A 14141-nucleotide genomic window follows, 5' to 3' on the forward strand; every position below is an offset into this window, starting at 1 on the left:
ACCAGCCAAAGGGAATCAACATGCCACTCACATTCAACGCGCTTCTCGAGCACTGCCAAGTGATGTGCAACTTCAGCTTTCAGTTCGTTGATTTTAAACGCTCTAGGAAGGAAAAAACAAAACAAAACAACATAACTCATCAAATTCTCCAAGTTTAAATGGGTTCGGCCAACATCTGCTGACTCCCTGCCGTGGTGAGGCCTACAGGTGGGCTGGTGAGGGGCTCGAACGGAGGAGTTACTTTTAAGGAATTCAGGGAAGTTGGGGAGGGGTGGTGAGGGGGAGGAGGAGAAAGACACACCCTTGAATTATCTCAAAGGTGTATTTTCCACGATGGGAACGTAGAGCAGGTATGCTTACTTCCCCATACGTGGGCAGTGAGCAGATGCCCTCCGGGGAAGACCGGGCCCTCTGCTCACACAGGGCATGGTCCAGCCCCACACCCTTCCCTGCTGGGCACAGACCACCTCAGGGGACCTGAGGTGCCCTTCTCCGGGCTCCAACCCATTCAGTTCAACAACTCTTGGGCTTTAAGAAAATACCCTACGGGCCTTCCCCATTTTAACTACCCTCGGGCAGTAAGAGGCCACCGCGAGGTAACTGAGAAATGGAAAGCACTGACCCAGAACCGGCAGGATAACTCAGAATGGAGAGGAAGCCGCACAGCGACACAGGATCTCTGTGAAAGCTGTCAGTTCTTGTAGGTTGAAGTCCCAGCCCCAGAAGAGCCAGCTGGGAAGATTACCAGCAACACGGGCTCTCGTTCTGAAAACACCCACTTGACACGGTCTGTGGCACCTGGCGAGCGTTTCCTGGACCCCATCCAAGCTGGCTTAGGTACGTAAGTCCCCAAAGGATTCCACTGGGGAGGCAGCTTCTGGGGGCAAGTGATGTATCAGAGCCTGCCGGCCAAGACAGCCTCAGAGCAAGTGGCCCACCCCAGCCACGAAGAGAAAAAGCACCCAGCTCTGGAGATGATGTATCTAGAAGATTCTGTACCTTGAGAACTGCTCTGCTACCTGGGTCAGCACGCTCTGGATCAATTCTTCTTTCTCTGCAGACAAAGAAAGAAAGACGGATGGGAAAGGGCACGCTGTGCGGACCACGGGCTGAACCCGCACGTTGTGGGCAGGGGCGCCGACACCGTGCCAGGGAGCCACCCGGGTACCTGGAGGGCTGCTCTGGCCGCCTCTCAGCAGCAGGGCCTCTCCTGGGCCCGGGGTTTCCTGTCCACCTTCAGATGCTCTTTCCCTCCTGGACTGCTCTCAGTGGTGCCTGGGCAGAGGGACCGGGGCTGAGGTCCTCCCGCGGTCAGCACCAGCCATAAAAAGCAGGCAGGACTGGGTCTCTAAATACGGGACATTTTCATGTGGTGCCCTGGTCCATTTTATGGGGGCAATTAGTATGACAAAGCGAGTTCAAGGCATATTTTGAGTGCAAAACAGTGTTCTCACGGCAGGTCCCAGAGAGAGGAAGCAGGCCGGGGTGAGCAAGTTTGTCCCTTTGTTGCCTGGCACATAAAACCGGGCTGGGTGGCTGGTTTTACAAGGTTCAGGTCCCAGGCTGAATATAACCTGACTGTTTTCCTGTTTCCTGACCGGGCCCAAGGCGGGATGCCTCATAGGAAGGTCTAGATTGCATGGCACTGTTCCAGCAGCTCCACCCTCTGAGGAAGGGAGGGTTCTCCTCCTGGATCCAGATGGCCATTTAGTTCACGCCCTGAAAGGTTGGGGACCTAAACAAGGCCTCCTCCTGAACTCATGTCATCTTCTATATTGACTCTAAAACCAGCACAAGTCAAAACCAAACCAAGCCTGTCCAGACAAACAAAAAACCTTGATAATCCAATTTGGCAACAGGGCTGAAAAGCTAAAAATGATCCAGTGTCTTCGTTTCTAGGAGAAAGATGTTCATCCCAAGGTTATTTAACACAGTGAAAACTGTAACAGCCTATATGCCCATCAAATGCACATCACTTATAGCATATAAATGATGGTTTATCTGTACTGTGGAAACATATTCTGCTATTCGGAATAACATCTTGGAAAATGTTCATGTCTATTGTTAAAGAAAAAAAAATTGTAGTACAGTGTGATCCCATTTCTAAACACTTGGGAGGATACCTTCCAAAATAATAATTGTGGTTACTTTTTGGTTGTAAGATTATATATACACTTTTTCCCCTTATTTTTGTTTCTCTATATCTAATACATTTCTATAATAAACATATGTTAATTTCATAAAAGTATTTTAAAAATTAATCAAAATTAACCTCTTGGACTTTATTCCTTCACTTGCCCAGTGAAAGGGTGGACCAGATGACCCAAGGTTTCCTCTGGCTTTAGCCTTCTATAACTTGATGAGAAGAAGGGAAACAATGTCTTGTTGTATCTCTTGGAAATATAAGAGTAAAAATGTCAGCCAGGAAACTTCATTGAGCCATATGTTGAGCTGATCCAAGTTCTATCCTTCAGAGAGGCTCACACCTATCAGGGAAGAAAGGTGGTGACTCCACTGACAAGAATCACCAGAGAGAAGGTCTCACAGCCCTCCTCGGTGAACTCAGCAGGATTTTAGATCACTTATTCTGAAAGCTTTTGCACAGCAAAGGAAACCATAAACAAGATGAAAAGATAACCGTCAGAACGGGAGAAAACATTTGCAAATGAAGCCACGGACAAAGGATTCATCTCCGAAGTATACAAACAGCTCATGCAGCTCAATATCAAAAAAACAAACAACCCAATCCAAAAATGGGCGGAAGACCTAAATAGACATTTCAGCAAAGAAGACAGACAGATGGCCAAGAGGCATGGGAAAAGATGCTCAACATCACTAACCATTAGAGAAATGCAAATCAAAACTACAATGAGGTATCACCTCACACTGGTCAGAATGGCCATTATCAAAAAATCTAGAGACAAAGGCTGGAGGGTGTGGAGAAAAGGGAACCCTCTTGCACTGTTGGGGGGAATGTAAATTGATACAGCCACTATGGAGAACAGTATGGAGGTTCCTCAAAAAACTAGAAACAGAACTACCGTACGATCCAGCAATCCCACTACTGGGCATATACCCTGAGAAAACCATAATTCAAAAAGACACATGCACCCCAGTGTTCACTGCAGCACTATTTACAATAGCCAGGACATGGAAGCAACCTAAGTGTCCATCAACGGATGAATGGATAAAGAAGATGTACATATATTCCATATATACAATGGAATATTACTTGGCCATAAAAAGGAATGAAATTGGGTCATTTGTAGAGATGTGGATGGACCTAGAGTCTGTCATACAGAATGAAATAAGTCAGAAGTGGAAAACAAATATCGTATATTAACACATATATGTGGAATCTAGAAAAATGGTACAGATGAACCTATTTATGGGGCAGGAATAGAGACGTAGATGTAGAGAATGGATGTGTGGACACGGGTGGGGGAAGGGGAGGGTGGGATGAATTGGGAGATTAGGATTGACATAAATACACTACCATGTGTAAAACAGATAACCAGTGGGAACCTGCTGTATAGCACAGCGAGCTCAGCTTGGTGCTCTGTGATGACCTAGATGGGTGGGATGGGGGGAGGCAGGGAGGGAGGTCCAAGAGGGTCAGGATATAGGTATACATATAGCTGATTCACTTTGTTGTACAGCAGAAACTAACAGCATTGTAAAGCAACTATACTCCAATAAAAAATATATAAATAAATAAAAGTTTAAAAAAGTAATGTATCACATAACCTTCAAGAGTTAGTGATCTGTCTCAAAGTCTTGAGATATATTTAAAAGTCTATCAACGGGGGCTTCCCTGGTGGCGCAGTGGTTAAGAATCCGCCTGCCAATGCAGGAGACATGGGTTTGAGCCCTGGTCCGGGAAGATCCCACATGCCACAGAGCAACTAAGCCCGTGCGCCACAACTACTGAGCCTGCGCTCTAGAGCCTGCAAGCCACAACTACTGAGCCCGTGTGCCACAACTACTGAAGCCCATGCACCTAGAGCCCATGCTCCACAACAAGAGAAGCCACTGTGATGAGAAGCACTGCAACGAAGAGCAGCCCCTGCTCGCTGCAACTAGAGAAAAGCCCACACGCAGCAACGAAGACCCAATGCAGCCAAAAATAAACAGATTAATAAATAAATACATTTAAATAAAAATGTTTAAAAAAAAGTCTGTCAATGACTGCAGAACACAGATTCTTTTCAGGTGCCTACGAAGTGTATACCAAAATAGACCATATGCTGTCCACACACAGACACAAAAACCCGTAACAAATTTAAAGGAACTGCAACCACATAGAGTATGGTCTCTGACCTTTAAGAGAATCAAACTAGAAGTCAGTAACAGAAAGATAGCAGGAAAATCTCCAAACACTGTGAAGCTAAACAACACACTTCTAAGTAATACATGGGTCAAAGAGGAAGTCTCAAGGGATACAAAAACAGACTTTGAGCTGAATGAAAATGAAAGTACAACACATCAAAATTTAGCTGTGGGACACAACTAAAGCAGTGCTGAGAGGAATATTTATAGCACTACATGCTTGCATTAGCAGAGAGGAAAACCCTCAACACAATAATCTAAGAACCTAGAAAAAGAAGAGCAAAATAAACCTAAAACAATAGCAGAAGGAAGGAGATGATAAAAAGCAGAAATTATGAAATAGAAAACAGAAAAGCAAGCAGAAAATCAATGAAACAAAGGGCTGGTTATTTAAAATTATCAATAAAGTGACAAATCCCTGGTAAGACTAAGAAACACAGAAGACACAGATCACTAATATTTGGAATGAAAAGGGGGATAGCACTACAGACCCTGCAGACATCAATAGGATAACAAGGGAACACTACAAACAACTCTAAACACGTAACTTTGACATCCTAGATGAAAATGGACCAATTCCTGGAAAAGTATGAACTACTACACTCATCCAATATGAAATAGGTAATCTGAACAGTCTGTATCTATTAAGGCAACTGAATTTCCAATTTAAAAACTACCCCCCATGGAAATTCCAGGTGCAAATGGTTTCACTGGAGAATTCTACCAAACATTTAAAGAAGAAGTAATACAATTCTGAACAATTTCTTCTAGGAAACAGGAGAGGAGGGTACACTTCCCGATTCATTTTATGAAGCTAGTATTAACCTGATACCAAATCCAACAAAGACAACAAAAAAAGAAAACTACAAATCAATATCCCTCGTTAATGTGGATGCAAAAATCCTTAACAAAATATTAGCAATTAGAATTCAGCAAAATATAAAAGTAAAACCGATAAGGGAGTTCAGCAAGGTCACAGGATACAAGATAAATATACAAAATTGATTATATACTAGCAATGACCATGGAGACACTGAAATTAAAATCACAACACCATTTACAAACACTTACAAAAGCTCAAACAACTGAAGTGTAAATATAACAAAACATAAGCAGAAGCTGTGTGCTGAAAGAAATAAAAAAAGATATACAAATGGTGAGACCTACCATTTTCATGGTTTGAAAGACTCAACATAGTAAAGATGTCATTTCTCCCCAGATTAATATATAGATTTAGCACAATTCCTATCAAAACCCCATCAAGATTTTTTGTAGAAATAGACAAGATTATTCTAACATCCCCATGAAAATGCAAAGGAACTAGGATAGCTAAAACAATCTTGAAAAAGAAGATAAAATGGGACAAATCAGTCTATCTGATTTTAAGACCTATTACATAGCTAATAATCAAGACTGTGACGTTCGTGGAATGTTAGACACAGATAACAGAACAGAGGACCCAGAATGATACCCACACAAATATGCCCAACTGATGCTTGACCAATGAGCAAAAGAAATTCAATGGTGGAAAGACTGTTTTTCCAATGAATGGGGCTGGAGCAACTGAACTTTCACAGGCAGAAAAAATAAGCCTCGAATTAAACCTCACTGTTTGTATAAAAATTAATGCAAAGTGGACCCTGGATGTAAAATAGAAAACTATAAAACTTTTAGGAAAAAAAATAGGGGAAAATGTTCAGGTTCTTGGGCTAGGCAGAGAGTTCTCAGACTTCACACCAAAAACACAATCCATAAAAGGGAAAATTGATAAACTGGGCTTCATCAAAAGTAAAACTTTTCCTCTGAGAAAAATCCTGTTAAGAGGATGAAAAGCTACAGTCTGGGAAAAAGATATTTGCAAACCACGTATCTGACAAAGACTTGAATATAGACGATGAAAAGAACTGTCAAAACCCTACAGTGAAAAACAGAACAACCCAATTTAAAAATGGGCAGAACACACGAGCAGACATTTTACTGAGAGCATATATAGATGGATGACAAGCACATGACAAGATGCTGAACTACATGAGTCACTGGGAAATGCAAATTAGAACCACACTGAAATATCACTGCACACTTATCAAAAAAGCTAAAATCAACAAAAAGTGACAACCCCAAATGCTGGAAAAGATGTGGAGAAACTGGATTACTCCCACATTGCTGGTGGGAATGTAAAACGGTACAGCTATTCTGGAAAATGGTTTGGCAATTCCTTAAAAAAAACTAAATATGTAACTACTGTACGTATGACCTAGCAATTGCCCTCTGGGGCAGAGAATGACAAGTTATGTTCTCACAGCTTTTGTGATGTTCAGAGCAGCGTTTATTTTTAATTGCTCCAAACCAGAAACAACCCGGATGCCCTTCAATAGGTGAATGGATAAACAGACCGTATGCCGGCCACACCATGAAATATTACCCAGTAATAAAAAGGATTGAACTTGTGATACACGTAACAACCTGGATGCATTTCCAGAGAATTATGCTGAGTGAAGAAAGTCAATCCCAAAACTCACCCACTGGATGAATGCATTTATAGAACATTCTTGAAATGACAAAAGTATCTAGAGATGGAGAACTGATTAGTGAGTGCCAGGGGTTGAGGAGGGGTGGGGAATAGAAGGGAAGGATCTGGGGGAGGCTATAGAAGGAGGGCTCGTGTGTTGGGGGGATGGAATGCTCTGTATCTGGACTGCATCAGTTTCAACAGCCCAGGGGTGATACCTTACTACAGTTTGAAAGATGTTACCACTGGGGGAAAAAGGGTAAAGGGCGCCTGGGTCTCTCTGCCTTTTTTCTTACAACTGTATGTGACTCTGTAATCATTTTAAATGGTTTAATAAAAAACTTAATAGATAGAATGGAAAGAAAAAGTTAAGGGGGAATTTTCCCTTGGACTTTTGAGGTGGGCTCCTTTGAGCATTATAGGATTTTGATGCTGAAATTTAATTTCCAGCCCAAGCAGTAATAATGCTTCTCGCTACTTCATCCCATACCTTCCTGCTCCCAGCTCAGTCCAAGGCGTGGACACTCATATTCCGATCCACGTAATAGCTACACCTCAGCCCATGTGCCACCCGTGACAACAAATCCGATGTCCTCCGAAAGGGCACAGGCACAGAGGTGAGCTGGCGGCCAGAAAGCCTCGGAGCGCCACTGCCCAGGCTGCGGGGCTCGCACCCCTGCCATGTATGTAATTTCACCCTGAGCCGCCTCTTTAGACACTGCGCCATCTGCATTCTTTTGCAAGGGGAAAAGAGCGAAAAAATGCCTCTATGTGAAAGGCCAGCCACACCCACACAACCACAAACAGAGCCTGGTCAGGAAGTGGGTGCCTCCACCCCCTGCACCCCAGAGCACTGGCATTCCTGTCGCAGGCCACTGTTTCCTCCCAGGGGAGTTCCGAATTTAAAATTAATTGACTTAATGTGTGTAAAGTACTCAGGACAGTCCCTAGCCCGTGGCGAGCGCTCCTATGTTGGCTGTTGGTTGTTGCTGCTGCTATTATGTTGCAAGTGTTTTTACAACACTAAGGGTCCCTGACACCCACAGGTGTTGTTATTACATCACTAAGGGTCCCTGACACCCACAGGTGTTGTTATTACATCACTACAGGTCACCAATAGACACAGGTGTTGTTATTACATCACTAAGGGTTGCCAACAGTCATAGCAGTTGTTATTACATCACTAAGGGTCGCTGGCAGCCACAAGCTCTCTGACACCTTCTCTTGCTTTGAGTGTCTTCCCCGGTGCGTGCACTGTCCCTGGGGTCACAGGCAGAGTTCTGGGGGGGACCAGGTCCAGGCTGAGAAGCAGCCGCATCCTTCCTGCACTGTCCCGGAGGTGCTCTTCATTCCCCTAGAAGCCTCAGATAGCCCTAAACCCCTGGATCTGGGGGCAACAAGCAGTTTTCAGTCACAAATATTAGTCATGCCCAGCCTTGGTGGCCAAACCACACCCTATCAGAAAAGTCTGACAGCATGTGGGAAACCCATCTATTTCCTAGATGCTACGTGGCATATATCGAATTTTAAAAATCGAAGCATATTCAAGTGTTTTTGCTTTGCAAATTTTAAAATAGCTCTAAGAGTAACCAGCCACAGCCAGGGATGCTGGCAATTCAGGGTTGGACATGACTGGGTCTTTGGGGTCTCTCTGGATCTCGAAGTTTTTGAGAAAATTGGGAGACAGGAAGTACGACTGAAAGAATGGGAGTCAGCAGAATGGTTGCCGGGCCACAGGATGGAGGCTGAGAGGGAGCCAGCCGGTCACGGGTGACTCACGAGCTCTCCAGAGAAAACTCTGCCCCATGAGAACAGCTGACGTACCATCAGAAGCATCCCTGAACCTAGCACGTGCTAGCGAACATCCGGGACACTGCTCCAAGCTCACTGTGATTTGCTCCTAGGCACCCACAGCTTTCATAAAAGCAAAAGATTTAATAAAGGCCAAATGGTCAGTCGTAAGCACAGAGGTCTCCGTAGGCTTATCATCAGCCTCTTCAGGTCTGGGCTGCTTTTTCCCTGCTTCCACCTGGATGGGCCTAGTCTAGATATTCTGGGGGTCTTACCTGGCTGGCCTCTCAGGTGACGGGCCCCGACGGGTAAATGCTGGGGCTGGCAGGGTCTCCCACACATTACAGAAGCGTTTAATTTGGTCCCAGGACGACCTTGGAGTCTGGCAGCATCCGAGTCCTGTTGTAAGGATGCTCCCAGATCAGTCCAGCTTCTGGCCGTGGACCTGCACCAGGGTGGCGCCAGGGGCTTCCCCTGGAACAGAACCAAGGGGTCTGGAGCAGCCCACCCTGTGGAGACGGATGCAGAGCCGCCTACTGGGGTTTGTGGGCAGGATGCCGCCCGTGGGCTGGCGGGACAGCACCCACCCCCTCAGCCCCGTCGTGCCCTTCCCCGATGCCGGCGGCTGTTCCCCGACTCCATGCTGGCCTGCTGCAGACGCTTCGAGGAACCCGCCTCCACCTCTCCCAACCCTTCCAGGAACTGTTTCCTTGTTTCAGACAAATCCTGAGTCTCTGCAGCACAGAAGGACATAAAAATCTGGTTTAACTGATCGACAGGACAGCCCGGCCCTCTCATTCCTGAAGGTCAACTTGAAGGTGATGCCCTGATTGGCTAGGCCAGCCAGCTGATGGGCACCTCTCTTCCCACCCCGTGCTGGACAAGACAATGACAGCCACGGTCATTCCTCCCTTTTCTGCACACGCATACCTTCCTCCCCCGGTGCAAACGGAAGCAAACACAGCCCTAGTAATATGCTGGTTCCACACCTGTGCATGCAGGGAGGGGACACCCTGCATGGGGACACCGGCATGGGCACCTGAACCCCAGCCCCCAGTGGTGTGATGAGTGGACCGCCTGGAGTCCACGGTGGGTCCCAATCTCTCCTGATACGTCTGCAACTGTTGCACAATATTGCTATTGTGTCTCCATGCAGTGAATATGATGTGTGAGCTGTCCGACCTGAGCCACCTCACCTGAAGCCCTGAGCATCCTTCAAAAAATACATATTTAACAGACACCCTCCCAAAGCTTTTTTTTTTTTTTTTTGCGGTACGCGGGCCTCTCACTGTTGTGGCCTCTCCCGTTGCGGAGCACAGGCTCCGGACGCGCAGGCTCAGCGGCCATGGCTCACAGGCCCAGCTGCTCCGCGGCATGTGGGATCTTCCCGGACCGGGGCACGAACCCATGTCCCCTGATTCGGCAGGCGGACTCTCAATCACTGTGCCACCAGGGAAGCCCAAAGCTTTTTTTTTTTTTTTTTTTTAAATAGATATCCCTTCAGAAAGGGGTGTTTTGCTTTGCATTAGGGAAAATCACCCCCTTTACTTGGCCCAAAGAGACACCCCAAGGCCCTGAAGATTGGGGGTGCGTTTATTTCCAGGGCTGTGTGTAGGAAGGGCCTAGAGGGGACTCCCTCTCTGTCCCCTCCTGCCCCTCCTTGTGGGAGGTGGCACTGCCCCTCTCCAGGAAAGAAGCGGGGGAATTCACCTCTGCCCCACTTTTGCTCTCCGGGCCTCTGCAGCCAGAGAGGATGTTCCAGCCCTGGGCACAGTCATCGGCAATTCACTGTTTATGGATGTCATAAAGTAGACGTGCAGAAGGAGGACGTTTCCTTTACAACCCAGGAGCACAATAAAATGATATGATTAACAGTGACCTGGTCTCGCTCCTTAAAGGAACAGGTGCCCTTTCCACGGTCTGTCCTGTCGAGAAATCACCCTTGTTTATCAGCGGCCAAAGGGACGTCCCAGGTGACCCACGGTGTGACTCTGACTAGATGCTTTCGCCTCCTGTTAGCCATTCAGATGTGACAAAGAAAGCCAAGTGGACCAAAGGGCCCTGGTGACCACATCTGACATTAGGGGGATGTCTCGTAACTGCCTTGGCTGAGTCCTCGCAGGATCACTGCAGACTCGCCGGACCTCTGCGGCAGGGATTGGATTGCTTTCTTTTCCCCTTTCGCTTTTGGAGCTGGGATTTGTACTCTGCACAGTTGAGTTTGATCTCAGGTGTTGGATACAATTCCTCCCTATGCCCTCCTGTCCGCTTAGGCTTAGTTTTGAGAAAAATGCCTCGGAGGGAGAAGCTTCTGGGACAGCTAGCGATGCAATTTTTCTTTATTGTTCTATGGATTGCAACAACCAAAACAATCTTTATGGAGCACTTTCTAGGTGCTAGGCACTGTTCTGAGTGGTTTGCCCATGTTGATCAGGTAAGCCTCCTAAAGCTTGAAGTGGCTGCAGAGAGAAAGCCATGGCATGACCCGGCCAAACCCACCTTGCCCCCCGCCCCCCACCAGGCATGTTCCCACGTAGGACTGCCAAGATGGGCAGTGTTGCACTGAGCCCAGGGGGCAAAGATATTCTGCACACTGGCCTCCTCCCTGAGAGCCACCCCTCCTCCATGGTGTGGTCGGGGGGTGGACTTTTCAGGGAGGAGGATGCGGGTGTGACGTTCTCTTGAGGATGCCCTCAGAGGAATCTGAATTTGAGATCTAGCAGCTGATTGACTGTACAAGCTGGAGGGACTCTGTCCATTAGGTGATAACCTTGAATGTCTCAGTGAGGGGACACTCTGTGGGAACATTTAATTACGGTGAAACCAAAGGGAGTCAAGCCTGGTTCACTGCGTCTGGGCTTTGATGGTGTGTCACATGACCCCAGAAGACCGGTGTCAGGGAAAATTCTGTCAGGATCAACTCTGATCCAATAAGATGATCAAAGGTGGCTCACACGACAGGAGGGCGCCTGTAAAGCTCTATTAAGAGACTGAACCCTTTCTGAGAACCATCTGTGGACGTTAATGTTGCACAATTGCAGAGGTTGCACAAGATAAACTCAAAACAAAAAACCCCACATGACACAGAAGTTAAAATGAGTGTGTCCTTATGATTGCTTTTTATGTGGCAAATATAAGTACATCCAAAAACTAAAGAAAAAAGATGTTAGTAAGTAGTAAACAGACGGGATCTTAAAAGAGGAATCCATGAATAAGAACAGAATGAAATTGTTGAATTTAAAAATGTATCTGGAACAAAAAATTCACAGATGGGTTTATAGCAGTTTGGAGTGAGCAGCAGAGCCAGGGGAATTGAGGGCAGATCATTAGGAATTCTCCAATCTGAAGAGCAACAAGAAAAAAAGTTTAAAAAAATAACAGAGCCAGTCACATGAGGGACAAGAGCAAACTTTCTAACATGCATGTAATTAGTCTCAGAAGGAAAGGGGTGAGAATGGTGCATAAAATACACTTAGTGAAATAATAGTGGAAAATTTTACAAATTTGATGAAAACACATTTATATACCATGGAAGCTCAACAAAGGACACCAAGCAGGATAAACAAAAAGAAAACCAGGGCACGACATGGTCAAAGTGCTGAAGCCCAGATATAAAGGAAAAACACCTTGAAAGCATCCAGAGGGAAAAAAGGGAATGATATGATTCATAATGAAATGATTCACTTGCAGGGGAAAGAGACCATAAAAGCTGACTTCTCAGCAGAAACAATGGAAGCCAGGGAAAAAAAAATAAATAAAGGACATCTTTAGACCTCTTTTAAAAAACAAACACAAAACAAAGCTCTGAATGCAGCATTCTACACCCTGAAATATGTTTCCAAATGAGGGCAAACAGAGACATGTTCAGAGAAGCAACAGCTGAGGGAATTAGTCACTAGCTGTTCTGCACTTCAAGAGATGCTCAGAGAAAAAAGAAAATTTTCAGGCTGAAGGGCTATAACACCACTCAGGAGTTGGAATCTACGGGAAAAAATAATAAAAGCACCAGAGATGGCAAATAGGTTGGTAACTACAAAAATTTTATCTTTAAGTTTCTTTTCATTATTTCTCCAAAAGACAGCTGGCTGTTTAAAGTAAAAATTTTAATACTGTATTATGGAGCTTATACTGGATGTAGATGATCTTGGTTGCTCCACCTGCTCTAAGAGACTACCAGAGACTCGGTGGCTTGTAAACAACAGAAATTTACTTCTCACAATTCTGGAGGCTGGACGTCCAAGATCAAAGCGCCAGCAGATTCGGGGTCTGGTGAGAGCCCACTGCCTGGTACCTAGATGGCCATCTTTTCAGTGTCTTCACAGGGCAGAAGGAGCGAGGGAGCCCTCTGGGGTCTCTTTTATTAGGGCCCTAATCCCATTCATGAGGGATCTGCTCTCATGACCTACTCACCATTCAAAGGCCCCACCTCCACACGCCATCACATTGGAGGTTAGGATCTCAGCATGTGAATTTTTTTGCGGGGTGGGGGGACGCAAACATTCAGTGTGAAGCATAGATGTAAAGTGTATTGCAGCAATAGCTCAAAGGTTGTGGGGAGGGTTTTACTGCTGCAGAGTCCTTACTTTTTATGTGAAGTGGCACAACATTAATTTTAACTAGGCTAAAAAGTTAAGGATGATTTAAAAATGGGCAAAGATCTGAAAAGACACTTTGAGAAAAAAAAAGATATACAGATGTCAAATAAACATGAAAAGATGCTGAATATCGTTAGCGAACTGCAAATGGAAACCATAATGACATACCACTCCACACCTATTAGTATGGCAAAAATCCAAAACACTGACAACACCAAATGCTGGTGAGGATGTGGAGCAACAGGAACTCTCATTCACTGCTGGTGGGAATGCAGAATGGTGCAGCCACTTTGGAAGGTATTTTGGTGGTTTCTTTTTTTCTTTTTAAAACATTTTAAAAATATTTATTTATTTATTTATTTAGGGTGCATTGGGTCTTAGTTGCGGCACAAACGATCTTTCATTGCGGCGCATGGGCTTCTCTTTAGTTGTGGCGTGTGGGTTTTCTCTTCTCTAGTTGTGGCATGGGGGCTCCAGAGTGCATGGGCTCTGTAGTTTGCAGCACGCAGGCTCTCTAGTTGAGGTGCGTGAGCTCAGTAGTTGTGACGCGTGGGCTTAGTTGCCCCGCGGCATGTGGGATCTTAGTTCCCTGACCAGGGATCGAACCCGTGTCCCCTGCATTGGAAGGCGGCTTCTTTACCACTGGACCACCAGGGAAATCCCAGTTTGGTGGTTTCTTACAAAATTAAATGTATGATTCAGCAATTGCACTCCTGGGTAGTTACCTAAAGGAGCTGAAAAGTTATGTCCACACAAAACTTTCCCACAAATGTTTATAGCAGCTCTGTTCATAACTGCCAAAACTTTGAAGCATCCAAGACATCCTTCAATAGGGGAAGGAATAAATCAGCCTTAAGAAGAAATGAGCTATGAAGCTATGAAAAGGCATAGAGGAAGCTGAAATGTATAGTACCTAG

At 45.5% G+C, this 14141-nt stretch overlaps 1 protein-coding gene across 1 annotated transcript in view; it reads right to left on the bottom strand.

Annotated features, from left to right (window-relative positions):
• PDE9A (phosphodiesterase 9A) overlaps positions 1 to 14141 on the bottom strand; it is a 93085-nt gene that overhangs the window by 32109 nt on the left and 46835 nt on the right. The window contains exons 5-6 of the mRNA XM_060099934.1: positions 1000 to 1054; positions 32 to 102 (exon numbers count right to left, since the gene is read on the bottom strand). Coding sequence (XP_059955917.1) covers positions 32 to 102; positions 1000 to 1054 — 126 coding nt within the window. The remainder of the gene's footprint in view (positions 1 to 31; positions 103 to 999; positions 1055 to 14141) is intronic.

This window comes from Mesoplodon densirostris, chromosome 5 (assembly GCF_025265405.1).
Source record: "Mesoplodon densirostris isolate mMesDen1 chromosome 5, mMesDen1 primary haplotype, whole genome shotgun sequence".
Taxonomy (NCBI): Eukaryota; Metazoa; Chordata; class Mammalia; order Artiodactyla; family Ziphiidae; genus Mesoplodon; species Mesoplodon densirostris.